Genomic DNA, 27,419 nt, shown 5'->3' with positions numbered 1-27,419 from the left:
GGTAATAAAATTATGGTGTTGCCAGTTGTTATTTCAGTAAATTAAGAAAAAAGACTTCAAATCTTCCCTTTTCAATTTTTGTCAGGTATCATATAACAGTAATTTTTGAATAAGAATTCATATTACACTTTTCTATGTAGCTTTATTAGCACATACACACCTACAAATTATTGCATGTGTCTTTGAGATGTGTCATTATTAGAGCTATTTTGGCCAAAATAATCTTTTTATATTAGTTTTGTTATCTTATTTTTCATATCAATTCTCTATTCCTACTTCCAGGGGTATAATCAGATGTATTATATCTATTATGCACTCTCACCTGATTGTTCACTTGTGAAAATTATTAGAAGTCACCAGTGAACTATAAGGACTTAGGTTTCAGTCTTCTCTATTTTCTTCTTCTTTTTTTTTTTATCTATAAAGAACCAACAAGTTTTTCAGAGTCCAGTAACAATGGACTTCAGTGATTTTAGAGAATAGGATCTTAGGCACAGGCTTCTCACGTCATAATGTAAGTGCTTTTCAGACCATGTAAATGACCAGTTTAAGAAGAGGGCCTAGAGGATGACTCTGAGGTTAAGAGCACGTTTAGAGGATCAGGTTCATTTCCCAACACCCACACAGCAACTTACAACCAGCTATTAACTCCAATGCCAGAGGACATGACACTTCTTTCTTGCCTCCAGGAGGAATGTACCCATTTGGTACACAGACATACATGTAGCCAAAACACTCATACACACAAAACACATTTTGTAAATTACAGAACAGTTTAATACTGGAAAGTTAGCATGATTTTTAACAGAACAAGATTTTGGTTAACAAAGTCCAACTCAAGTCTCTCAAGGGTTAGGTGCATCTTCTCTCACTGAGTCCAGACCAGGCAGTCCTCTGCTATATGTGTGTTGGGGACTGGAACCAGCTAGTGTATGCTGTCTGGTTGGTGGCTCAGTATCTGAGAGATCTCAGGGTTCTAGTTAGTCGAGCCTGCTGGTCTTCCCATGGGGTCTTCTTCCAGCCTTTCTCTTCTGGTTTCACCATCATTGCTCAGGGAAGGCTCCCGACCCTTGAACCTCATGCCAAACTTATGCCACACGTGGTGTCCCCCACCCCACAGTCATCATCTTCTAACCTGAGACCTAACCTCCAAGGAAGACTTTCCTACCACAGTCCATGTCTTCATCCACCCATCTCCAGTTGGCAGCATCTCATTGAGAATACAATGTGCCTGGGAGGCTGAAGACAAATTCCTGGCCTTCCAAGGCCTTGTGGGCTCACAGACTACCAGGACAGCTTCTCTGCCCTCTCTACCTTAGCCAAATCCTCCCACTGCCACCAGGCCAAAAGTGCTTACACATCACCACCTCCTCACACCAAGACCACTGCTCACGTGGTCCCTATTAGAAATTTCCTCTGGAAATCAAGTTCCCCACATTAACGACAGCTTCAAACCCACCATCACCCTCCCGGGTGGTTCATAGCAACCTCTAGCTCAAAATGAAGAAACAAAAGGAGCCAGGATCAATGGGGTTCGATCTAGATGCTTTAATAGCATATTTGATTTGCTCCCCCAGCTAGTAGGACACTGGGGCAGGGTGAGGCTGAAGGTGCGGTGAACCTCCAGACTCTTGAGACCCAGGCATCATCAGTTGTCATCCTCATTCACTGATGTGCCACCTGGTTTGAAGAGTTGGCGGAGCTGTTCGTTGTTCTGTACCACCAGACGTACATCCTCTGGAGCTATGCGCTTCCTGCCAGTGGTGTGGGCCACCTCACCAGCCAGTTCGAGGATGTTCGATGTTAAGTACTCGAGCACACTCGTGAGGAATGAAAGTGCGGAAGAGCTCAGGCGACTGGAATGGAATTCCTCTCGTAGGAAACGATCTACAAGGCTAAGAGGAAGCTCACCTCTCTGGGAGCGGGTTCTTTTCTGTCTTCTTCGCCTTTGCATTTTCTTGGCCATGATGTCTGTGTGGAGGTTTTGGCTCAGATGGCCTTCTCTGTTGGCCCGAGGCTCTCCAAATAACCAACCTTCTCACCCACCTAAGAAGTTATCCTTGAGAGGACTTTGTTACAACATACTTTATGATATCACTGGTAGCCACTGAACTCTGGTGTTCAGTGCAGAAATGCCCATATTAGGAAACAGCACATCTTACTGAATATGTCCTTTTTATCTTTTCTCATTTTCATGTGTGTGTGAGACTGTGTGAGTGAATGTTTGCCTGTGCTCCTGTGTCCTGTGTGGCCACACATATGATTCCTAAGGCCTGAAGTTGGGAACTAGACTCACCCTTGATCAGTCTTTTATCTTATTTACTAAGATGAGATCTCTCAATCCAAGCCAGAGCTCACCAATATAGTCTTACTAGCCACCTTGCTCTGCAGATTCTGTCTTAGCCTCACACAACTGGAATTGTAGGCAGGCCTCCAAGCCCACCTGGTTATATCCTCCTCTTATGGTAACTCTTTCTCTTAGATTTTTACAATCTGACAAGACCTACGTGTTCATGTTTTCTTCTTGATATGATGAAATGTTTCTAGGTTTTAGAATCTAATAGGATAGGTAACATTTATCATGGCACAACACTGTGTTGGGAGCCGCCCCCACATTCGCCGTCACAAGATGGCGCTGACATCCTGTGTTCTAAGTGGTAAACAAATAATCTGCGCATGTGCCAAGGGTATTTTATGACTACTTGTACTCTGCCTTTCCCGTGAACGTCAGCTCAGCCATGGGCTGCAGCCAATCAGGGAGTGATGCGTCCTAGGCGAAATATAACTCTCCTAAATAGGGAAGGGGTTTCGGTTTCATTATAGAAGGGGCTTTCGCTTTTGGGGCTGGGGGTTTTTGCACTCCTGCTCCTGAAGATGTAAGCAATAAAGTTTTGCCGCAGAAGATTCTGGTCTGTTGTGTTCTTCCTGGCCGGGCGTGAGAACGCTATTAAGAATTGGTGCTGAAATCCGGGACGAGAAATTCCGGGACGAGAAAAAATCCGGGAAGAAAAAACCCGGGAGGAAACTCGGGACGGGAGTTTCACCGGCGCAAGGAAGATCCCTCATTCCAGAACCAGAACTGCGGGTCGCGGTAATAAAGGTTCCCGTAAAGCAGACTGTTAAGAAGGATTCAACTGCATGAATTCAGAACTTTTCAGCTGGGGAACGGCGGTAACCCGTAAGTATAGCTTTACAAGGTACGCCTGGCCTTGAACTTTCTAAGGAAATTCAAGACAGTCTATCAGAAGTAAAGTGGAAAATAGCTTTATAAGGTATGTTTGGCCTTGAACTTTCTCTAGTGTTAGAAGCCCTTTTGTTCCTTTTCACATGTTATCAAGTGGTTAAGGCAGGGCGGATTCTGGATGAAGTTCAGGACAATCTATCAGAAGTAAAGCGGGGAGAGAGAATAGGAGCAAAGAGAAAATATGGTTCACAAAATAAGTATACAGGCCTTTCCAAGGGTCTTGAACCCGAGGAAAAGTTTAGGTCAGGTAAGAATACCTGGGGAGAGATTAGAAGGAAGGAAAAGGAAAAAGAAAAGAAAAAAGATCAATTAGAGAAGCCAGTTCTTAATAGTTCTGAATCAGATGAAAAGGCTATTAGGGCCTGGAAGGCGCTCTCCCGAGCAGGTGAAGCCACTGGACAATAATGACAGAGGCAGGCTCTTGCAGCCTACAAGGTCTTATTGTCCACCCTGGAGTTGTAGATCAGGATTGTAAAGGGGAACTTCAGGTTCTCTGTTCTTGTCCTCAAGTTGTCTTTTCTATATCACAAAGAGACAGAATAGCTCAACTAATAATTTTGCCAAGCCTACATGGCTGTTTTTTCTTCCTCTGGTATTCCTAGAGCTGCCAGAGGGATTGGTTCTACTAGAAATGATTCTGATTACTTAATAATGCCTTTAGATTGTTGTCAAATTTTATCTACTCACGTAGGGGTAAACCCTCGTGGCGTCAGGCCATTACAGGTCTGACAAATGGATGTCACGCATATTTCCTCCTTTGAGAGAAATCAATATTTACATGTTTAGAAGAAACCCACTTAAAAATGGGATTGTGGTATATACTGATGGATCAAAAACTGGCATAGGTGCCTATGTGGCTAATGGTAAAGTGGTATCCAAACAATATAATGAAAATTCACCTCAAGTGGTAGAATGTTTAGTGGTTTTAGAAGTTTTAAAAACCTTTTTAGAACCCCTTAATATTGTGTCAGATTCCTGTTATGTGGTTAATGCAGTAAATCTTTTAGAAGTGGCTGGAGTGATTAAGCCTTCCAGTAGAGTTGCCAATATTTTTCAGCAGATACAATTAGTTTTGTTATCTAGAAGATTTCCTGTTTATATTACTCATGTTAGAGCCCATTCAGGCCTACCTGGCCCCATGGCTCTGGGAAATGATTTGGCAGATAAGGCCACTAAAGTGGTGGCTGCTGCCCTATCATCCCCGGTAGAGGCTGCAAGAAATTTTCATAACAATTTTCATGTGACGGCTGAAACATTACGCAGTCGTTTCTCCTTGACAAGAAAAGAAGCCCGTGACATTGTTACTCAATGTCAAAGCTGCTGTGAGTTCTTGCCAGTTCCTCATGTGGGAATTAACCCACGCGGTATTCGACCTCTACAGGTCTGGCAAATGGATGTTACACATGTTTCTTCCTTTGGAAAACTTCAATATCTCCATGTGTCCATTGACACATGTTCTGGCATCATGTTTGCTTCTCCGTTAACCGGAGAAAAGGCCTCACATGTGATTCAACATTGTCTTGAGGCATGGAGTGCTTGGGGGAAACCCAAACTCCTTAAGACTGATAATGGACCAGCTTATACGTCTCAAAAATTTCAGCAGTTCTGCCGTCAGATGGACGTAACCCACCTGACTGGACTTCCATACAACCCTCAAGGACAGGGTATTGTTGAGCGTGCGCATCGCACCCTCAAAGCCTATCTTATAAAACAGAAGATGGGAACTTTTGAAGAGATTTTACCCCGAGCACCAAGAGTGTCTGTGTCTTTGGCACTCTTTACACTCAATTTTTTAAATATTGATGCTCATGGCCATACTGCGGCTGAACGTCATTGTACAGAGCCAGATAGGCCCAATGAGATGGTTAAATGGAAAAATGTCCTTGATAATAAATGGTATGGCCCGGATCCTATTTTGATAAGATCCAGGGGAGCTATCTGTGTTTTCCCACAGAATGAAGACAACCCATTTTGGATACCAGAAAGACTCACCCGAAAAATCCAGACTGACCAAGGGAATACTGATGTCCCTCGTCTTGATGATGTCCAGGGCGTCAATAATAAAGAGAGAGCAGCGTTGGGGGATAATGTCGACATTTCCACTCCCAATGACGGTGATGTATAATGCTCAAGTATTCTCCTGCTTTTTTACCACTAACTAGGAACTGGGTTTAGCCTTGATTCAGACAGCCTTGGCTCTGTCTGGACAGGTCCAGACGACTGACACCATTAACACTTTGTCAGCCTCAGTGACTACAGTCATAGATAAACAGGCCTCAGCTAATGTCAAGATACAGAGAGGTCTCATGCTGGTTAATCAACTCATAGATCTTGTCTAGGAACAACTAGATGTATTATGGCAAATAGCTCAGCTGGGGTGTAAACAAAAGTTTCCGAGATTGTGTGTTACTTCCATTCAGTATGAGAAATTTACTAGGACAGCTAATTTGTCAAAAAGTCTTTTTCAGTATATGTTACAGAATTGGATGGCTGAATTTGAACAGATCCTTCGGGAATTGAGACTTCAGGTCAACTCCACGCGCTTGGACCTGTCCCTGACCAAAGGATTACCCAATTGGATCTCCTCAGCATTTTCCTTCTTTAAAGAATGGGTGGGATTGATATTATTTGGAGATACACTTTGCTGTGGATTAGTGTTGCTTCTTTGATTGGTCTGTAAGCTTAAGGCCCAAACTAGGAGAGACAAGGTGGTTATTGCCCAGGCGCTTGCAGGACTAGAACATGGAGCTTCCCCTGATATATCTATGCTTAGGCAATAGGTCGCTGGCCACTCAGCTCTTATATCCCATGAGGCTAGTCTCATTGCACGGGATAGAGTGAGTGTGCTTCAGCAGCCCGAGAGAGTTGCACGGCTAAGCACTGCAGTAGAAAGGCTCTGCGGCATATATGAGCCTATTCTAGGGAGACACGTCATCTTTCATGAAGGTTCAGTGTCCTAGTTCCCTTCCCCCAGGAAAAACGACACGGGAGCAGGTCAGGGTTGCTCTGGGTAAAAGCCTGTGAGCCTAAGAGCTAATCCTGTACATGGCTCCTTTACCTACACACTGGGGATTTGACCTCTATCTCCACTCTCATTAATATGGGTGGCCTATTTGCTCTTATTAAAAGGAAAGGGGGAGATGTTGGGAGCCGCCCCCACATTCGCCGTCACAAGATGGCGCTGACATCCTGTGTTCTAAGTGGTAAACAAATAATCTGCGCATGTGCCAAGGGTATTTTATGACTACTTGTACTCTGCCTTTCCCGTGAACGTCAGCTCGGCCATGGGCTGCAGCCAATCAGGGAGTGATGCGTCCTAGGCGAAATATAACTCTCCTAAATAGGGAAGGGGTTTCGGTTTCATTATAGAAGGGGCTTTCGCTTTTGGGGCTGGGGGTTTTTGCACTCCTGCTCCTGAAGATGTAAGCAATAAAGTTTTGCCGCAGAAGATTCTGGTCTGTTGTGTTCTTCCTGGCCGGGCGTGAGAACGCTATTAAGAACACTGTACTTATAGTAAAACTGAGCTAGAGAAAGTACCCAAAGAGCTGGGGGCAGCTGCAACTCTATTGGTGGAACAACAATATGAACTAACCAGTACCCCGGAGCTCGTGTCTCTAGCTGCATATGTATCAGAAGATGGCCTAGTCAGCCATCAGTGGAAAGAGAGGCCCATTGGTTGTGCAAACTTTATATGCCTCAATATGTAGGATCCCAAATTTAGAGACCCCCACTCTAGTCCAGGAACAGGAAGCACCCACAAACACAAGAATCCTCTCTTGTTGCAAGACGCACGAGGTTTTATTGGCAGAGCTCTGGGCCGACACGTACCTCGTGCAGGAGGCAGGGGAGTCGGCCCTGAGGCTCGTAAGCTAGGGGTTTTTAAAGAAGCAAAGGAATTTGACAAAGGCACGGGATTGATTCATTAACAGAAAGATTACATGTCAGCAAAAAGGGGCATCAGAGCTTTGTTCCGGTGGGCTTGGGGCTTATCTTTGTTCACATAACAACCAGTTGATGTATATGATTTTACTCAGTGCCAAGGGGTAACAGAAAGGACATTCCGGCCAGATGGTGTGAACTTTAGATAAGATGACCCTACCTTTCCTCGGATTGAGGGGAGATTCCGGTCAGATGGTGTTAGCTTAGATAATGTAGCCCCATTTGTCCTTGAATACCTTTTCATCTTTACCGCCAAGATGTTCTTAGGAATGCCTTATCAACAGCCCTGCCTTGGCATGCCTGGGGGCTTGTTCTGCTTTGTTCTCAGTCCCAGATCGGGGCTGTGGGCTCCTAAACAAGTTACAATATTTCATCTTCCTTCAAATACAGGGGAACGCCAAGGCCAAGAAGTGGGAGTGGGTGGGTGGGGGAGCGGGTGGGGGAGGGTGTGGGGGACTTTTGGGATAGCATTGGAAATGTAAATGAAATAATACCTAATTAAAAATATTGAATTTGTTCTATTAATTAGACTGTACAGAAGGAAGGAAGGAAGGAAGGAAGGAAGGAAGGAAGGAAGGAAGGAAGGAAAGAAAGAAGGAAGCAAAGAAAGAAAGAAAGAAAGAAAGAAAGAAAGAAAGAAAGAAAGAAAGAAAGAAAGAAGGAAGGAAGGAAGGAAGGAAGGAAGGAAGGAAATAAGGAAGGAAACAAGGAAAGAAGGAAAGAAGGAAGGAAAATCAGAACCTTTCAGTTAAAATGTAGCAGGCTCCCATGATTCCTAAGTCAAAGTGACAAAAAATGACAGTTTCACACTTGCAAGCAGTACCATGCTATAAGGAAGTCTAAACTCTTTCCACACAGAAAAGAGGTCCAAAAACATGTTGTAAATCAGTCTTCAATGATTTAAAGCTCCCACATATTTGAGCCCCCTCAGCTGGTCTACACTAGAGTAAGTGAACTTTTCCTTTTGAGTTCTGGGAAAAATACAGATTTATAAACCCGCCTCACCACAAAAAAGTGTTATTATTTTAATTCACTGGGATTTTAGGTTAGCAAACGGAACACAGACTCAGAACAGATGCACATATCAACTGATTTTATCTGAATAAAAACAGTTTTGTTTGTCAGTTGAACCCTAAATGTAAGCAGAATTGTTTTTAACAAAAAAGCATGCATACATACATCTTCCAGTAGTGATGTTCTGTTCCAAGACAGTTATATACAGTTGTAGGGTCAGTTGTGGGGCAGAGCCTAGGAAAGCCTGTATCACTGATGCCCGACTGAATGCAGAACGGTGGGTAATCAGCTTGCCCTTCTGCCTGGCCACCCTCTTTCTCCACCTCCTGTGAAAGGCCATCTTTTGGCATCTGTCATTTCTTAGTGATGCTCACATAAGGTTCTTCATTCTGGTCGGACTGACAGTAGATGCAAAAGACTCCACAACACCTAGAAACAAATCAACGAGTCAGAGACATTAATGACTGGCAGAATTTTTCCCTTTCTCTCCGTCATCTGGTTTTCACTTCACCTGATTCTCAAACCCTTGCCTGGCTATTATAAATCTCTGCAATCATTCACTCTCAGGATCAGTTCTAAGGAGCTGGTTTTCTGCAGCCCTCCAGTAGGCCAATAAGAACAGAGAACCAAGCAAAGTTAACACTGAAAGCTACCAAAGCTAAGAAAACTAGGGAGTGGGAAGTGCTTCACTGCTAGAGACCCTCAAAAATGCTTGGTTTTCTTCCCAAAACATTAACTGTGCAACTGTAGGTAAAGCACTTACCAGAACTTTTCCCTCAATCACAAAATAGAAAAAATACCTTGTCATCCTGCTGTGAAAGAGCACTAACAGGGGGTAATGCTGTTTGGTGTAAATGTTCCACAATTCTACATGAAACAAATGCCACAAAGGCCTTACAGTCCTTGGACTGACCTGCAGCACACTCTGCATCTAGGAAGGACTGGGTCTTATAGTCTTTTAGGCTGATGTAAGACTTTGTATCTTAGATAGCCTGAGCCTTACAGTCCTTAGACTGACCTACAGCTTACTCTGCAGCTCAGATGGACTGGGACTTACCGACCTTATACTGACCCGCAGCACACTCTGTAGCTAGGATATACTGGGTCTTACAGTCCTTGGACTGACCTGTAGTACACTCTGCAGCTAGAATGGACTGAGCTTACAGTTCTTAGACATATCTGCAGCACACTCTGCAACTCAGATGGACTGGGCCTTACTGTCCTTAGACTGACCTGCAGCACATTCTTTAGCTCTGATGGACTGGGCCTTACAGTGCTTAGACTGACCTGTAGCCCACTCTACAGCTAGGATGGACTGTGACTGGCAGTCCCTAGACTGACCTTCAGCACACACTGCAGCTTGAATGGAATGGGTCTTACAGTTTTTAGACTGATGTGCAGAACACTCTGCAGCTTGGATAGCCTGTGCCCTACAGTCCTTAGACTGACCTGCAACACACTCTTTAGCTACGATGGATTGGACCTTCCATGTTTTAGACTGTCATGCAGGACACACTGTGCCTCAGATGAACTGAGCCTTAAAGACATTAGACTGACCTGCAGCACACTCTGTAGCTAGGATGGATTGGGCCTTACAGTAATTAGTCTGACATGCAGCACACACTGGAGCTTGGATAGACTGGGCCTTACATTCCTTAGACTGACCTGCAGAACACTCTGTAGCTAGGATGGATTGGGCCTTACAGTAATTAGTCTGACATGCAGCACACACTGGAGCTTGGATAGACTGGGCCTTACATTCCTTAGACTGACCTGCAGAACACTCTGCCATTAGTATGGACTGTATTAGTATTACAACTCTTAGACTTACCTGTAGCACACTCTGCAGCTAGGATGACTGGGACTTACACTCTTTGGACTGACCTGCAGCACACACAGTAACTAGGATAGACTGTGCTATACAATCATTAGCCTGACATTCAGCACACTCTGCAGCTAGGATGGACTGGGCCTTAAAGTACTTTGACCTACAGCACATTCTGCAGCTTTAATATCCTGATCCTTAGAATCTTTAGTCTGACCTGCAGCACAGTCTGTAGCTAGGATAGACAGGGCCATACAGTAATTGGTCTCAACTGCAGCACAGAGTGCAGCTAAGATAGACTGGGCCTTACAGTCCTTATACTGACCTGCAGAACACTCTCCAACTAGGACAGACTGAGCTTACAGTCCTTAGACTTGCCTGAAGCACACTCTGCAGCCATGATGGACTGGGCCTTACAGTTCTTGGAATGACCAGCAAGACACTCTGCAGCTAGAATGGAATGAGCTTACAGTCCTTAGACTTACCTGCAGCACACTGTGCAGCTAGGATGGACTGGGCCTTACAGTCCTTAGACTGACCTGTATAAAATACTGCAGCTAGGATGGACTGGGCCTTACTGTCCTTTGCTGACCTGCAGCAAACTCTGCAGCTAGTATGGACTGGGACATATAGTCCTTAGACTGACCTATAACTATATATAGTTATATATATTTATATAGTTATATATATACACTACCAAGTATATACAACAAAATCATTAAAAATTATTCTCCTTAGGCAGTCGAGTTAAAGTTTTATTTTCTCCACTGTGCAGATATTTTCTGTTTCTCTATTATTATAACAACTGTTCTTTACTTGTGATATAAAAGTCAAACTTCTTAGAACTTTTAAAAGACCAAAAATAAACAACCAAAATGGTAGACTATGCTAAAAGCTGCTGAATTAAATGAACGAAGGAAATAAGGGTTTGTAGATGTCCCTCAACAGAGAAATGGATACAGAAAATGTGGTACATTTACACAATGGAGTACTACTCAGCTATTAAAAACACGATTTCATGAAATTCTTAGGCAAATGGATGGATCTGGAGGATATCATCCTGAGTGAGGAAACCCAGTCACAAAAGATCACACATGATATGTACTCACTGATAAGCAAATATTAGCCCAGAAACTTAGAATATGCAAGATACAGTTTGCAAAACACATGAAACTCAAGAAGAAGGAAGACTAAAATGTGGATAGTTTGTTCCTTCTTAGAATGGGCAACAAAATACCCATGGAAGGAGTTACAGAGACAAAGTTCAGAGCTGGGACAGAAGGAAGGACCATCCAGAGACTGCCCCACCCGGGGATCCATGCCATATACAACCACCAAACCCAGACAATAATGCATATATTAGAAAGATTTTGCTGACATGACCCTGATATAGCTGTCTCTTGCGAGGCTATGCCAGGGCCTGGCAAATACAGAATGGATTCTCATAGTCATCTATCGAATGGAACACAGGGCCCCTAGGGAGAAGCTAGAGAAAGTACCCAAGGAGCTAAAGGGGTCTGTAACCCTATAGGAGGAACAAAGATATGAACTAACCAGTACCCCAGAGCTCGTGTCTCTAGTTGCATATGTAGCAGAGGATGGCCTAGTCAACCATCAGTGTGAGGAGAGGCCCTTGGTCTTAGAAAGATCATATGCCCCAGTACAGGGGAATGCCAGGGCCAGGAAGTGGAAGTGGGAGGGTTGGGGAGCAGGGCGGGGGGAGGGTTAGGGGGCTTTGGGGATAGCATTTGAAATGTAAATGAAGAAATATCTCATAAAAATCATTTATAAAAAAGAATAATGTAATTCTATTGATGCTTGAGGAAACTATGTAAAACTGATCAGTTATAGAATTTTTGAACCAAAGTTCTGAGATCAACCATCCAAATGAAAAAAACTTTCCAGGAAAACAAAACTAATGGCACAGGTAGCCCTGAAGGTGGAGTTTCTCCCAATCCACTGCTTTTCTTAAGTGATAGATTTGTCCCCTTTCGCCCTTTGAGACAGGGTCTCTCTATGTAGGCCCTGGCTGGCACAGATCTCAGTATGTAAACCAGGCTGGCTTTAAACACACATCACGGGGCTGAGTATAATTTTAAGGGCCAGGAAAAATTATTCTGCTCCCTGATGGGAGAAGCTATAACGCCATAACGCAAAGGTTATGCATATAGTGAAAAGGGAAGGAATTGAGGTCATTGATGGCAGGCAATCCACCTACTCTATGGAAAATTACCTCCGAATGCATTACTAGGCAAGCCATCCAAGAAGCCAAGAAAAATACAAAACATAGTAATGGTGAACAATGTATATTGGTGTTTGGAACTTCTAGCTTCGAGAACTGTAAGAAATCCATTTTTTAAGCCACACTGTTTACAGTGTCCTGTTGTGGTAACACAGGAGAATGTCATAGTAAGAAAGGAGAGATCTCCAAAAAGAAACATTCTTGGAGTTTTGGGTCCAGAACAAGAGAGGAGGACTTCACAAAGAAGAGGAGGAAATGCTGGTGGAAAAGCCCTGGGGCATCAGGGCTTGGCAGTGATGGGAGATTCAAAACAAACCAAAAAGCAAACAAACCGACAAACAACAGTTGTTTGATGCCAAGAATTAAGTATTAAACGGGTTAGCAACTGACACCTGAGATTAGCAATAGGAAGTTATTAGTGACCTCACAAAGAGGTTTCACTAGGGAGCATGATGCTATATAGGTATGGAAGTCAGGGACTGAGACACTTCAGGTGGCCAAGACTGTGATAGGGAAGAGAGAGCCTGTCTGGCATGGAGAAAGAGTGTGCACATCCGAAGGATTTAATTTTTTTTTAAATGAAGTTTGTAAATGCTATGGAGGACAAAAGAAGGAGGCTGAACACAAAAGAGCTTGGCTAGTGTAAGGCTTCTGAGCACATGGAAAGAAGGAAATAAAAAGTCATCTACAGGAGGAGGCACCTGTTTGGGGAAAGCCAAGAAGGTGGGGCGGCAGATGCAGGAGGGTTTCCAGGGCTGCTGACAGGGGCAATGAGACTCTTCCTCTTTGTGGTCCCCATTTCCTTTGTGAAAGAAAGGGCAGGGTCATCTGTTGAAAGTTAAGTGGTGAGAAGACATTTCAGAAAATAGATGATAGCTTCCAATACTCTAGTTGCTGCTCAGAAGGGGAGATTTGACTGTAGAAACACAAAACGGCTTGCAGACTGAGTTAATGACCCACGTGTGCCTAGAGATCATAAATCAGTAGTAGCCATGTGCAAATGAAAATGAAGACAGTTGAGAGGATACCAGTCGGGGTTCATCTGACAGGCTGTTTATAAGTGAGCTGGGAGTGGTGGGTACAGTTACAGTGGGTCTTGCTATCTCAACACAATCCTGCATCTAGCCAGGGCCACAAGTTTCTCTGCTTATGTAATTCTATAGCCTTTCAGGTTGAATCAATATTAGCCATCATATGACATTACGCATAAATTGGTTGAACCCTGAACTAACCAACTCTGAGACCTTGGACAAACCTCTTTTTACCTTCTTTTACTCTACTTATCTAAAAAAATTTGGGGTTACTATGAACCTTGCTAAATTGATGGGAAGCTTAGAATTAAGAAAATTTTCTAGGTATGATCTGACTGGCCAATACTGACATGAAATCCTGATTTCCCGTGTTGTAGAAAGCACAAGTCAATGGTGAAATCCCACCCCAATTGTGCTACCACTTGAAGACTTGCCTCACTTTATTGGCTCATAGAGAAGTGTGCAATCAATTACAGCTACCTGGACTTTTTATAAAATTAATCTAAGGCAATAGTGTTGGAGTAATTGATGAAAGTATCTGTTCTGTCAAGGGTATGTAAATTAAAAATCCTCATAGACCTACAAAGCTTTGTAGGTTTGCCATACCAAAGTATGTCAGGCTGTGGGGTTTACATAACAAAAACTTAGGTCTCCTTGGTAAAAGTCTGAGATCAAGAGTTCAACTGATGCAGTTTCATTCTGAGGCCTCTCTCCTTGGATTTTTGATGATAATCTTCTCTGCCCCCACACCCATGGTATTTTCCTGTCCCAAACCCTTATTCCTTATCAAGACAATAACCATATTGCGTATCACCTATTTCTCATGTTTTCACACATATTAGAAACAGTCCCAAAGTTGGAAAGCAGAAGAGAACATGCAGAGCATTTCAGTAACATAACAAGGGATTGGTGGTCTTTGCAACAAAGCAATGAATCTCTGAAGGACCACTCACTGAGGGAAGAGGGATGTAAACGGTCTCTAGTAAAATTATTCTTTGAATGTTTTTTATTAGATATTTTCTTCATAAACATTTCAAATTTCAAATGCTATTCCGAAAGTTCCAGAAGCTGGAAAGAACCCAGATGTCCCTCAACAGAAGAATGGATACAGAAAATGTGGTACATTTATACAATGGAGTATTACTCAGCTATTAAAAACAATGAATTTATTAAATTCTTGGACAAATGTATGTATCTGGAGGATATTATCCTTAGGGAGGTAACCCAATCACAATAGAAGTCATTACATATGCACTCACTGATAAATGGATACTAGCCCAGAAACATAAAACACCCAATATACAATTTGCAAAACACAAGAAAATCAAGAAGAGGGAAGACGAATGGGTGGATACTTCGTTCCTCCTTAGACTAGGGAACAAAATACCCATGAAAGGAGTTACAGAGACAAAGTTTAAAATTATTTTTTAAGTGCCTGTTGAGTCTAATGAACTGAAGAGAGTAAGAAAGCAAATGATGATGATGCTGATGATGGTAGTGTTGATGATGATGATGGTGATAATGATAAGAAAACACCCACAATGTAGGGGATGGGCTCTTCCTATAATTCTGACAGAGGCTGCTTTGGGGGCTTGTGCATCCCACTGGAAACACGCACATAGTGGATGCACAGAGAATACTGCTGTCATCGCTAAAAGTTATGCTGATCGAGAATTAAGTGATCCCAACATGCTTCAATTGTGTGATCACATCTTTGAAGTCTTCATTGATGAGATATTTTGCAGCAAACAATGAAGCTAGAGAGGTGGAATTTTACATTTCGTACCAAGTAGACCTCAACCACTTTGGCATTAAAATTCTAGTTGAACATATGTATTCCCCTGCTTTGTAGCTTACAGTCATACTCTCTTAATAAGATCTATTTTTTTTCTTTTTCTTTTCTTTTTTTTTTTTTTTTTGATATTTTGAATCAAAGTCTTGCTGTGTAGCCTGGGGCACCTGCAAACTTATACTGTTCCTGCCTAAACCTCTCAAGTGCTGGGATTACAGCCATCCCCAATCATGCATTAATTATTTTACATAGCATTGTTAACTCCAGGCAATACAATGCATAACATACTTCCCTTTCTTATACAACTAAAACTTTGTATCTGTTAACCAACAACTCTCATTTCTCTCTTCCTACAGGCCGGAACAATCAATAGTCTACCCACATTCTCTGCAACTTTTGGTCCTTATAATTCCTCATTCAAGTGAGGTCAGTGTTTGCCCTCCTGTGTTTGACTTACTCTACTTAGAATGTACTCCAGGTTTACCATATTGTTCAAACGGCAGAGTGTCCTCCTTTGTAATACAAACAATATCCCAATGTATAGGCACATGTATCTAGCTATGTCTGTATATGCCACATTTTCCTGATTCAGTAATCTGTTAATGGACATTACACTTGTTTTTCTGAGCCTTGGATTTTGTGGATAATGGTGCAGTGAACAGGGGAGTGTAAATAGCTCTTCAAGATCACAAGTCCAATGGTTTGCATAAGTACCTGAAAGTACAATTGTCTCTTATTGTAATTTTAATTTTAATCTTTCTAGGTATCATGTTTCTGTTCACAAGTGGCTGTATTATTGGACTTGCCACCAACAGTGTACCAGGTTCCCCATTTTTCTCCATTCTAGATACCACTTAGCATCTTTTTTTTTTCAGTAACAGCAACCCTAACAAGTGTTCACCACCTACTCATCCATTTGTTGGCCATTTGATCTTAGCCAAAAGGCCAATAAGCGATTGTTGGCCATTTGAACGCCTTCTTTGAGAAATGTCAAGTCTCCTTTTCATTCTTTGAGTTTTGTTGTTTTTGTTTTTGTTTTTTGTTTGTTTGTTTGTTTTTTGAGACAGGGTTTCTCTGTATAGCCCTGGGTGACCTGGAACTCACTCTGTAGACCAGGCTGGCCTTGAACTCAGAAATTTGCCTGCCTCTGCCTCCCAAGTGCTGGGATTAAAGGAGTGTGCTATCATGCCCGGGCTCCTTTTCATTCTTTAATCAGAGGTTTGGTTTTTTTAAAAAACAAAAACAAAAACAAAAATTATTTCATTGTAAAACTTATATAGCTTGACTCTTGTAATTTTTTCAGTGCTGGGGGATTCAAACTAGGACATTGCATATCGTAAGTGCTACATACTCTCATATATGCTTTATTTTTTATATTGAGTTGTAGCAATTCCCTAGAGATTTTAACCATTAACTGCTCATCATATATATGGTTGTCCCACTTCATATATTTTGTTAGTCAATTTTCCATTATTGTAATTAATATCTGAGATGAAATCAATTCAGAAACTGTTGTGTTTGGCTCATCATTTTGGAAGCATAAGCTTTGGTTGGTTGGTCCCACAGTTTCTTGGAACCTGTTTAGGTGGCAAAATATGGTGTCAGCGTGTGGTAGAGGAAAATGTTAACTTTAATATAGGAAGGAGAAGTAGAAGAAAGAAAAGAGGAGAGAGAGAGACAGAGAGACAGAGACACACACACACACACACACACAGAGAGAGAGAGAGAGAGAGAGAGAGAGAGAGAGAGAGAGAGAGAGGATATAAAGAGAATGAATTACAAGAAACTAATGTTTCACCATCTTTTTTGAGGCTACACCCCTAGTGAACTAAGATGTCTCACTAGGATCCATTGGGTAAAATTTTCTCTGTTTACTATCAGCAATACCCTTAGAGCAAGCTCATTACATATGGGCCCTTAGAGGGTAGCATGGATAAACTGCAGTGTTTAGGTTGCCATTTAACTGTTTTGTTTCCTTTTGTATGCAGAGGGTTTTTGATGCAGTCACGTTTGTCTGGTTTTGCTTTGTTCCTTGTACTTTGGCTCCATATTGACTAAATTGCCAAATATACAGCCATTGGGCAATTACATGACTTTCTATTTACATTTTATGTATAGTTTAATAGAAGCTATGCCACCTTGCTTATAAATCAACCATACAGTGAAGCAGAATGCTTGCCACTTGGTTCCCTTGTCTCTTCCTCCTGTAGCCCAATGGAAGCATCAGGAAGGAGACATCTGGCTGTGGTGATGTTCAGGAAAATAAGGCAAGTGTATGGACAATTTCACACTGTAGACAAAGCTTGTCCACACCCTCCTCTACAGCCTTGCTAGTACTAGCACCTTTCTTCATCTCCATAGCCATTATCATCACAATTTACTTCCCCATGGATCCTTTGCATAGCTGTTTTCTTTTTTTTTGAAACAGAGTGGGGAGAATGACAAAGGACCCAGAAGGAACACTCCCTAGCTCTGCGACAGGAGAGCAGCCAGCATTAAGTTCCCTTCCTGCTTGTCCATGTACACTAAACCATTCAGCCCCATGATGCCCTGTAGACAGTGTGTATTGTGTTGGCCATTTGCCCCTGGGCCCTGTGTAGTCTACTGTCTCTCTGAAAGGCAAAGGAGAACCTGGATGAATAGGTTCCATGGGGCTCAATCCAGCTGGAAATATCACAGGTCTCAGAAGAGAAGTGAAGAGGTCTGGGCTCAGGGCAGGTAGCTCAGGTCCTGCTACCAAGGAAATGTCACCAGCAGTGCCAGTGTAGCAGCAGTGCACACAGGTCCAAGGCCCAGTGATGACCTTGAGGAGTTCTCTTGAGGAGAGAGAACTCTACCCCAAGTGTTACAGCCCAGTTATAAACACTCACTCTCCCACACTTCTCAGTGAAATACCTTGTGCACTTTATTCTATGTGGATAGGAGCTTTATAAGCATTGAGGAGTAGGGTGTGATGCCGGGGTAGAGACTTCCCATTGACTCAGTTTGAGGCACTAGTGATGCTCTATTTGCATGGGGAAGGACTCTAGGTGTTTTCCTTTTGTGAGAGATTGCCAGGATCCTCTCAGTGAGGTGTTGTGAGAGTAGGTACAGAAAAGGATAGGGCAAAGTTCAACTTATGCTGATCTCAAATCTCTGAGATTCCTGGGGTCTGAGTTCACTCAACCTTATCAGTCTTATGTCTGTCTGATAACAAGGTCCCATATCCCCTCCAGCTTAAGTAACTGAGTATTGTTAGGCATCTTTCCTGTATTACTGCAGAGGGACCTAAAGTAAGGACATAAGCCTTTCTGGGATACTGGATCAGTGGGCACGCCGGATATCTCTGCAGAAATGTGAGCTTGTGGTGGCAAGAAGTAATAACATTAGCAGCTTGTGGGAGTTGAGGCATAAGGCAGAGACCACATCATTGTAGTTTAGGCTCTGAAATCAGTCCATGTGATAGTGGAGGTGTTCCAAGGAGTGGGAGACTAAAGGCATGATGTTGAAAGAGGCTCTGGATGTAATCCTGGCTCTTCCTCTTACTGAGTGCATGACACGTTTTAAAACCAAACTGTGCTTACCACATAAGTAACAGTATCTGTCTGCTCGACGGATTAAGTGGGGTGATGCACATGAATGTGTTGATGAGCCCATGCTCAGCACAGTAGCATGGACTCATTACTGGCAGCTGCTGCAGTTAAAGCATCTTTGTTGCTCCCGCAGTGGGGAAAGCAGCTGGATATAAGACAGTGCCTTCTGGAGGGCAGATGCATCACACGGAACATCTGGGAGTGCGCTAGCCAACCCCAAAATGTGTCCCTCCCAGGCAAGCCATTACAATTTGCCTTGCTGCCTATTGGTCACAAGCTTCTTGGATAAATGTGCTAAAAAGGGCTCAGAAGTCAGGGCAAGAGTTTCTATAGCAATAGCATCAGCTCTGACCATCAGAGCCAACACTGGATTCTTAGGGGGTGAATGTTGGCAGGCTTGCTCAGACTTTATTGTTCCTAGTCTTTCAGCACATAACATTTCATTTTTTCATGTTCTACAAACTACCTTATTTTCATCCTGATTTCTTGTTAGTGCCTCAGTAGGTAAGTGGGTAAGGGATTATGCAGATTAATCTCCAACCCCTTTATGGAGGCCCACAGTACCCAAAGCACACATTTTGGGGGACTGTTAGATGGGAACTCAGTGGGGAAATAAATTGCCAGTCACAGAGTAAGAAGACTGATGATTGTTAGGTCTTGGGCAATTTCCAAAGCAGTCTAAGGACCAGGGGCCAGAGTGCTAATGCCAGAAGGGCCTACGCCTGGCTGAGCAATGACTGCCACCTGCTGGCCATGGAGCATACAACTGCTGAGGGCATCATTTGCAAACCCACACTCTCAAAAAACTTTGTAGAACTGGGGTGAAGAGGAAAAAAAAAAGATTTAAGACACAGTGTTTTGCCCCGTGTGTGTTAACCTGTAGTTGGTATATCAAACCATACAGCAGAGGCAATGGGATTAATATGTCATTTTCCAGTGTGCATCCTTTGTGTCTGTGTGTGTGTGTGTGTGTGTGTGTGTGTTTGTGGTGGTGGTCTTGGTGGTGATGGTGGTGGTGGTCTGGCTACTTTGTCCAAGGTGGCCTTCAACTCCTGTTACAGGCTAACTCGGACATCCCAGCTTCTGAAGAAAATTTGGCCCACAAGTGCATACCACTGCAGCCAGAAATCGCACTGTAATTTTTAGGAGCTGACAAGTTGTAAATAATGACAATATGTGTAGGGAGCCATTCCAGACTTCCTGGTCAGCAGGATGGAAGTCTGCTCTAGGTAGTAAACATGCCCATGTTTGGTGGATATTCCGCCCTTAATCCCTGATTGGCTGAGCAAGCCTGCCTGGTGAGGTGATGTGACCTTTGGTGATTGGTGGGGGCGTGGTTGTGGCTGGAGAGAAAAACACTTGTAACTAGAGAGGCTGGGGGATTTGAAGTAAGTAGCTGCCTGAGTAAAAACTGCATTAAGAAGAACCGGTGGTTGCGTCTTTTTTGCTGGTGGAGTGGGACACGACAAATGGTGCCAAAACCCGGGACCTGAATCCCCCACCGAAGAGGTTCAGAACTTTCTGCAGTCTGGGTCTGTGGACAGGATGAGTACGGTAAGTAACTCTGTATCCCGGGATTGGGATTAGGCTCTTGGTAAAGAGACAGTAAAGTTCTCGGTAAAGAGACAATAAGGCTCTCAGTAAGGAGACAATAAGGCTCACTGGCTCTGGAGACAAGAAAGTAAAAGTAAGAGGAAAGTGAAAGTAAGAGGGTAATAGGGACAGTCTATGGGTTATTTTCTTTTTCTAGCCATTGGAGTAATTTTTCTGAGCATTTTTTGTTGCTGTGGCGACTGTGTGGAGCATGAAAGACTAGGTATGGGGTCGTCACAGTCACACCCAATTTTTTCAGCACTCGATGAGCTGCTAAGAGCGAAGCGCGCAAAACAATATTTTTTGAGTCATATTCAAACTTCTGTATCTCCATGAAATACCCAAAATTTTGTTATCAGGAAGAAATCAGGCAAATGGAGGTTATTACAGGATCTGCAAGCTATTAATGCACAAATGCAGGTGATGGGCTCCATTCAGTGGGGTCTGTCTCTCTTATCTGCCCTGCCAGAAAAGTGGCCTCTAATAGTAATTGATATTAAAGATGGTTTCTTTTTCATTCCCTTGGATTTGAAAGATAGTGTTAGATTTGCTTTTACTTTGCCCTCCTGTGATCATAAAGAACTTGATCAAAGATTTGAGTGGGTGGTGTTGCCCCAAGGAAGGTCTAAGAGTCCTATCATGTGCCAGCTTTATGTAGGAAAAACATTGGAACCAATTAAAAATATATATCCCAAACTTCGCTGTGTTCATTACATCCTCCTTGCAGCAAAGGATAAAAAGTATTTACAGGAAGCCTATGGAAAGATGGTAGAGAGTTTGAGACAATGGGGTTTACATATTGCACCAGAGAAAGTGCAACAAGAAAAAATAGTATCCTGTTTAGGAACAAGGATTGCCCCTACAGCTGTTTGGCCTCAAAAGATACAATTGAGGGTTGATTCCTTGCATACTTTGTTTCAAATTTTAAAAAGAGACTCAGAGTTAAGTTCCGAAAGGGAAATAACACCTGAGGCTAGAAAGGCCCTTACCTTAGTGAAAGAAGAATTGATTAAAGCCCAGCTTCAGCGTTGTAGAGAAGGGTTACCCATCATTTTGATAATATTACCTACTGAGGTGCAACCCACAGGATTATTGTGGCAAGAAGGTCCATTGTTATGGATCCATTCCAAAATGTCTGCTGGGAGGACATTAGATCATTACCCTACAACAGTGGCTTCTTTAGCCTTGTTGGGAATTCAGCATTGTTTACAATATTTTGGTATAAAACCCAACTCTATTGTAATCCCCTATGATAGGTATCAGCAAAAGGTCCTAACAGCAAATATTGATGAGTGGGCTATTTTAGCCTGTATTAATGAGGGCACATTTGATAATCATTATCCCAAACATCCGTTAATGACATTTTTTAAAGAACATTCAGTCATTTTCCCTTAAGTAGTGAGGAAAACACCCATTAAGGATGCAGTTAACATGTTTACTGATGGATCAAAAACCAGATGTGGAGTATGTATGGTAGAGGGGAGAGATCCTATGATCAGGAAAGATTGTGATTTTCCTTTTAATCTAATTTCAGATTCACAATATGTAGTTAATTTAGTTTTATCCCTAGATGTGGCAGGCCAAATAAAAGCTCGTAGTACCATCCAAGCCTTAGCCTTACAATTACAGAAGTTGCTGTGGGAAAGACGTCAACCATTATATGTTGGACATATCCGTGCCCATAGTGGGCTTCCAGGACCCTTAAGTAAAGAAAATGATATTGTAGATAATTGTACTCGTATGGACTTCATATTTTTAACATCCCCTATGGAGTTAGCCTCACAATTTCATTCTAAATTTCATGTTAATGCTAAAACTCTGCAAAAAAAAATTAAAATCTCTAGAGCACAAGCTCGGAATGTAGTCACTACCTGTGGACGTTGCCTTGAGTTTCAACACCCACCTTCTTATAGAGTGAATCCTAGAGGATTGCTCCCTCTACAGGTGTGACAGGTGGATGTGACACATTTTTCAGAATTTAAAAAATTGAAATACGTTCATGTATCCATTGACACATGTTCAGAAATAGTTTATACATCTCCCATGACAGGGGAAAAGGCCTCCCATGTTATACAACATTGTTTAGAGGCCTGGGCAGCTTGGGGTAAGCCCCAACAACTTAAAACAGACAATGGTCCTGCATATACTGCCAAAACCCTGGTGTCTTTTTGTCAAGAGATGGAAGTACAAGTTAAACACGGCCTAACATATAATCCTCAAGGCCAAGGAATCATTGAACGAGCACATAGAACCTTAAAAGAATTATTAATAAAACAAAAAGGGGGAATAGGCTATGGCCACACCACAAAGATAAGAAATTTTTTACAATTGGATAAGGAAGGTCACTCTGCTGCTGAACGACATGCTAATACCAGCCCCAGTAAACTGGGGTATGCTAAATGGAAGGATGTGCTTACAGGATCATGGAATGGTCCGGATCCTGTGTTAGCCTGGGCAAAAGGGTCTGTTCGCATGTTTCCACAGAATCTCGAAGAGCCAGTGTGGGTTCCAGAGAGGCTAGTGCGACGCTGTCAAAATGAAGAAGCTGATCTTGCTGGTGATAAGCACGTGTCTGCCCCTGATGGGTGCGGAACCCAGATGGGGAATACTGTTGGTGTTCAAATTGGACTGCAAATTTGATGGCAAGATGAATGAGCTTCACTCGGCGATTGTCACCGTGAATTCTACCTGAGTGGATCCTGGCTTGGCATAGGCAAAGAATGGACTGGGATAGATGCCTTCGCTATGGCCCTTGTTTTGGCATGCATGTTGTGTGTGTGGTGTATGTGTCAGTTGCAGAATGCCCAGGTCCAGACTGCTGCCATGGTGGTGCAAGCTCTTGCCGCAGTGGAAGCAGGGCAGTCACCTCAGATTTGGCTTGCTACCATGAAGAGTGAACAGTGAAGCCATCGCTCCGTAGGGTTGTTCGGCTAAGCACTGCACAGAGGTTAGTCTGGAAGCTATTTGACTATCTCTGGGAGGTATGTCTGATTGCATGAGGGTTGAGTGTCCTAGTGTCCTTCACCCAGGAAAAAACGGCATGGGAGCAGGTCAGGGTTGCTCTGGGTAAAAACCTGTGAGCCTAAGAGTCAATCCTGTACATGGCCCCTATTTCTGCACACTGGGGATCAGACCTCTATCTTCACCCACGGAGCTTGTTCAAAAAAATATAAAAGGGGGAATTGTAGGGAGCCATTCTGGACTTCCTGGTCAGCAGGATGGAAGTCTGCTCCAGGTAGTAAACAAGCCCATGTTTGGTGGATGGCTCGCCCTTAATCCCTGATTGGCTGAGCAAGCCTGCCTGGTGAGGTGATGTGACCTGTGGTGATTGGTGGGGGCATGGTTGTAGCTGGAGTGGAGAAAAACACTTGTAACAAGAGAGGCTGGGGGATTTGAAGTAAGTAGCTGCCTGAGTAAAAACTGCATTAAGAAGAACCGGTGGTTGCGTCTTTCTTGCTGGTCGAGTGGGATGCGACAAACATGCCAGTCATGGGTCTAACTGCTGCATGTATCTTATTCATTTATTTTACATCTCTGCAAATACACATAGGATGAATATGTCCTACACAAAGTCGACCAGCAGGGAACTAGATTTGTCTGATATCAACCCATGTGGTGTAGTCTGAGACATACATATAAATCCTGAAAACGATTTTATCTTCACATTTGAATCAAATCCACAAATATATACTAATAAGTCCCTAGGTGTATATCCTACTGTGTTGAAAATGTGGGCTTCCAAACCCGATAATGGATAGGGCCCTTGTCTTCAAGGAGCTCTGAATCTAGCTGGGGGGGGGGGTCATCAGGTATATGTTGTAGGTTGCATCTGAAGGCACTAGAGCAGTGCACAGAGCTGTCGTGAAATGTGTAGGGTGACAAGCCTAGGAAATTACCAGATAGCAAGAAATGGAGTTCTAGCCTGCAGAGCCTTTTATAAGCAACACTAAAGGAAGGCCTGAGGGGAAGGGTTAGGACTTCATCTAAGGAAGATGAGCCTTACTGATGACTAACCAGTTAGCATAGTCTCCCTACACATGCATTTGGCTTAAGAATAGGGGACCCGTTTTTTTCCAGGGCCGAACCAGGATGTGGGGGGGGGGGGCGGGTCCTGGGCTTGGGTAGCTTGCAGTCCCTCGGCTACAGCCATGAGTGAAGGGGATCGGCGAGGGGGGAGGCCTGGGGCGTCTTTGGGCGATGGGTGGCTCCGAAGGGCTGGCAGGCCGGAGAGCCGGCTCTAGGCCGGCCATCTGACCCCGTGTCTTGCCCGAACTCGCAGAGCGGCGGGTCCTGTCCTCGCCATGAGGCCGCAGCAGGCACCGGTGTTCATTCAGCTAGACTACAGCAGCGGCACGCGCTGCCAGTTCCAGACCAAGTTCCACGCGGAGCTGGAGAACAGGATTGACAGACAGCAGTTTGAAGAAACAGTTCGAACTCTAAATAATCTTTATGCAGAAGCAGAGAAACTTGGGGGCCAGTCGTATCTTGAAGGCTGTTTGGCTTGTTTAACAGCATACACCATCTTCTTATGCATGGAAACTCATTATGAGAAGGTCTTGAAGAAAGTCTCCAAATACATTCAAGAACAGAATGAGAAGATATATGCTCCCCAAGGCCTCCTCCTAACAGACCCCATTGAGAGAGGACTTTGAGTTATGAAATCACCATCTATGAAGACAGAGGTGTGAGCAGTGGAAGATAAACCACAGAGTTACAGGTCCTGCCTCCAGCTGGGACCTTCGTCTATCCACTGGCCGATGGCAGAGTGTCCCTACCTCCTCTCCAGAGCGTTATTCTCTTGTCTCTGCTGCCAGAGCCACGGTGCCACACCTGGAGTGACCGCTCTTCACTCAGCATCCACTTTGTCTCCCAATTGTGTAGGACTCTGTGATCTTTTGATTTGTTTCAAAGAAAATAAAGGAAGCAATTCTCTTTATATGCCATTTAAACCATTTAAAACACAGGCAGTTGGCCAGCCCAAGACAGAGTCGTTTTCTTACCAGATACCAGTGTCACTGGTTCTTCTTGTCCCTTGGGTCAGTTTCCTAGGTGGCTTTATGATCCCACAAGTCATGTCTTAGCTCAGTCCCTCCCCCAGATTAGTAACAGGCTTTGAGGGTGTGTGTGCCTGTGGTCCGGCTGATCCGCCGCCCGAGTCCCCAAGCTACCAGCCTTGACCTGCTTCAGATCTTCAGATTGATTTCTGCTGTTCAATTTCAGAGGCTCCTTGAGAGAATAATATATGTTACTTGTTTTAGTGTTGCAGTTATTATTAAGGCAGTATTTAATGCAATTCCGGTTGTTTCTTTGAAAGCATTTCTGTTAATGTGCGTTACCTCGAGATGTTGGGGAGATGTTGTGTGTGTTGCTTGTTCATTCCACAGATAAGTAAGCACAATGAGCAGACCCACAGCCATCAGCTCTGCCTGCCCCAGCTCTGCCCAGTGTGGAAGAAGCAAGTGTCCTAAGCACCTAACTCTAGTTTTGTTACAAGTATAACTTAGGAGAAAAAATTGGTAGAAATAATACAGTATGTTGCTAATTTGTAACCTACTTTAAACTCTGATTTATAGCCTCACATACAGTATTCAGGGCACAGAAATCTTTTGATTGACTCAAGTAAGTTTCGGCTTCCGTGTAACTTCAAGTTAAAGTTAATTTTTTTCAGCTCTTCTTTATCTCTATACTCTCTTAGTATCAGAATTTCTTATGTTCTTTCTTTTAGGAATTTGAGAGCACTGTGTTTGGGAGAAGTTAGGAAACATAAGGGATGAATGAAGCAGTTGAACTTGGAGATACTGTAGGTGCTAATACTGGATCTAATCTTTCAGATTTAATTTGTTTTCTGGGCCTTGTAGTTACTCAGTAAACCCCTTAGATCTGTGTAATAATTTAATTGTATAACGCTCATTTGTTCCTTTAAAGCCTATTCTAGTCTGTCTGCCTTTTAAACTTGTTGCAATAATGTCGCCAAGATATAAACACATTAGTAAAACTTTTCTTAAAAAAAAAAAAAAGAATAGGGGACCCTGAAGATGTTAGCTTCTGTAGTCCACACTCTCACCTGTGCAGACTACTTTCAATGGAGTTCCATAACCAAGATGGCTCCCTCTGATGTTGAGGCAAAGCCCTCCCGGGCCGGGCGGACAACTGTCCTCTGGCCAGGAAGGTGGCTTGATGTCTGGAGCCCGAAAAGGGCGCTTCCTCAGAAGCTCTGTGGCTCCTGCCTGTCCCAGAAGCTGTTAGCTTCTGTAGTGCACACTCTCACCTGTGCTCCTCCAATGGAGGAGCTAGAGAAAGTACCCAAGGAGCTAAAGGGATCTGCAACCCTATAGGTAGAACAACATTATGAACTAACCAGTATCCCGGAGCTCTTGACACTAGCTGCATATGTATAAAAAGATGGCCTAATCAGCCATCACTGGAAAGAGAGGCCCATTGGTCTTGCAAACTTTATATGCCCCAGTACAGGGGAACGTCATGGCGAAAAAGGGGGAATGGGTGGGTAGGGGAGTGGGGGGGGAGGGTATGGGGGAATTTTGGGATAGCATTGGAAATGTAAATGAGGAAAATACTTAATAAAAATATTTAAAAAAGAAAGAATAGGGGACCCCATTGCCTTCCAAGCAGCATCCTAGGAGATCTCTTGAGCCTCCCATGTCTAAACACTATGTTGCTACAGCCCTTCATGTTTGTGTCACTTGAGAAACATGGGAGTCCAAAGGGCTAAAGAGCTCAGTGAGTTAGAAAGAGTTCCTGGAGCCAGGCTACAGTCACGTCCCTGGTTGGCATTTAGCAGCTGTGTGTCCTTGGGCAAGTCACTTAGCTTCACTGTCCCTACTTTCTCACTACATTGTATTCAGAATCGGGAAGGTTTCATTCCTGTGACACATGCAGAACAGAGCCTTGTGGTCAGGGACCTGATTCTATGTGGTTGTGCTAACATCCACACTTTTAAGATTCATTTGAGTGAATGCTTTTCTCTTTCTCATTGTTTGATCCTATCTCTTAATCACTGTGAGTTATCACTGACCTGGGATTGGGGAATGGAAAGAATTGATTGGGGTTAGGGTATTTGAAAGAAAATTAAATGTCTCCTTCCATTCAGACCTGGGGGAAAAACCCACAATTTTCAAGGTGGACGTCATGAATCTTGAAATTCAGAAT

The 27,419-nt window shown here is 43.3% G+C and overlaps 1 protein-coding gene and 1 pseudogene across 1 annotated transcript; one reads left to right on the top strand and one right to left on the bottom strand.

Moving 5' to 3' along the window:
- Positions 1-1,524: 1,524 nt before the first annotated feature.
- Positions 1,525-2,063, bottom strand: H2al1k (H2A histone family member L1K). The gene has a single exon (NM_001085537.2). It carries the CDS (start codon positions 1,964-1,966, stop codon positions 1,649-1,651), a length of 318 nt encoding a protein of 105 aa, NP_001079006.1. The 5' UTR covers positions 1,967-2,063; the 3' UTR covers positions 1,525-1,648.
- Positions 2,064-24,446: 22,383 nt separating this feature from the next.
- Positions 24,447-26,269, top strand: Gm6829 (annotated as a pseudogene).
- Positions 26,270-27,419: the final 1,150 nt, after the last annotated feature.

The sequence above is a fragment of the Mus musculus genome, chromosome X (assembly GCF_000001635.26).
Source record: "Mus musculus strain C57BL/6J chromosome X, GRCm38.p6 C57BL/6J".
NCBI lineage: Eukaryota > Metazoa > Chordata > Mammalia > Rodentia > Muridae > Mus > Mus musculus.
The sequence above is the reverse complement of the archived record's forward strand: the minus strand, read 5'-3'. Positions and strand labels throughout refer to the sequence as shown.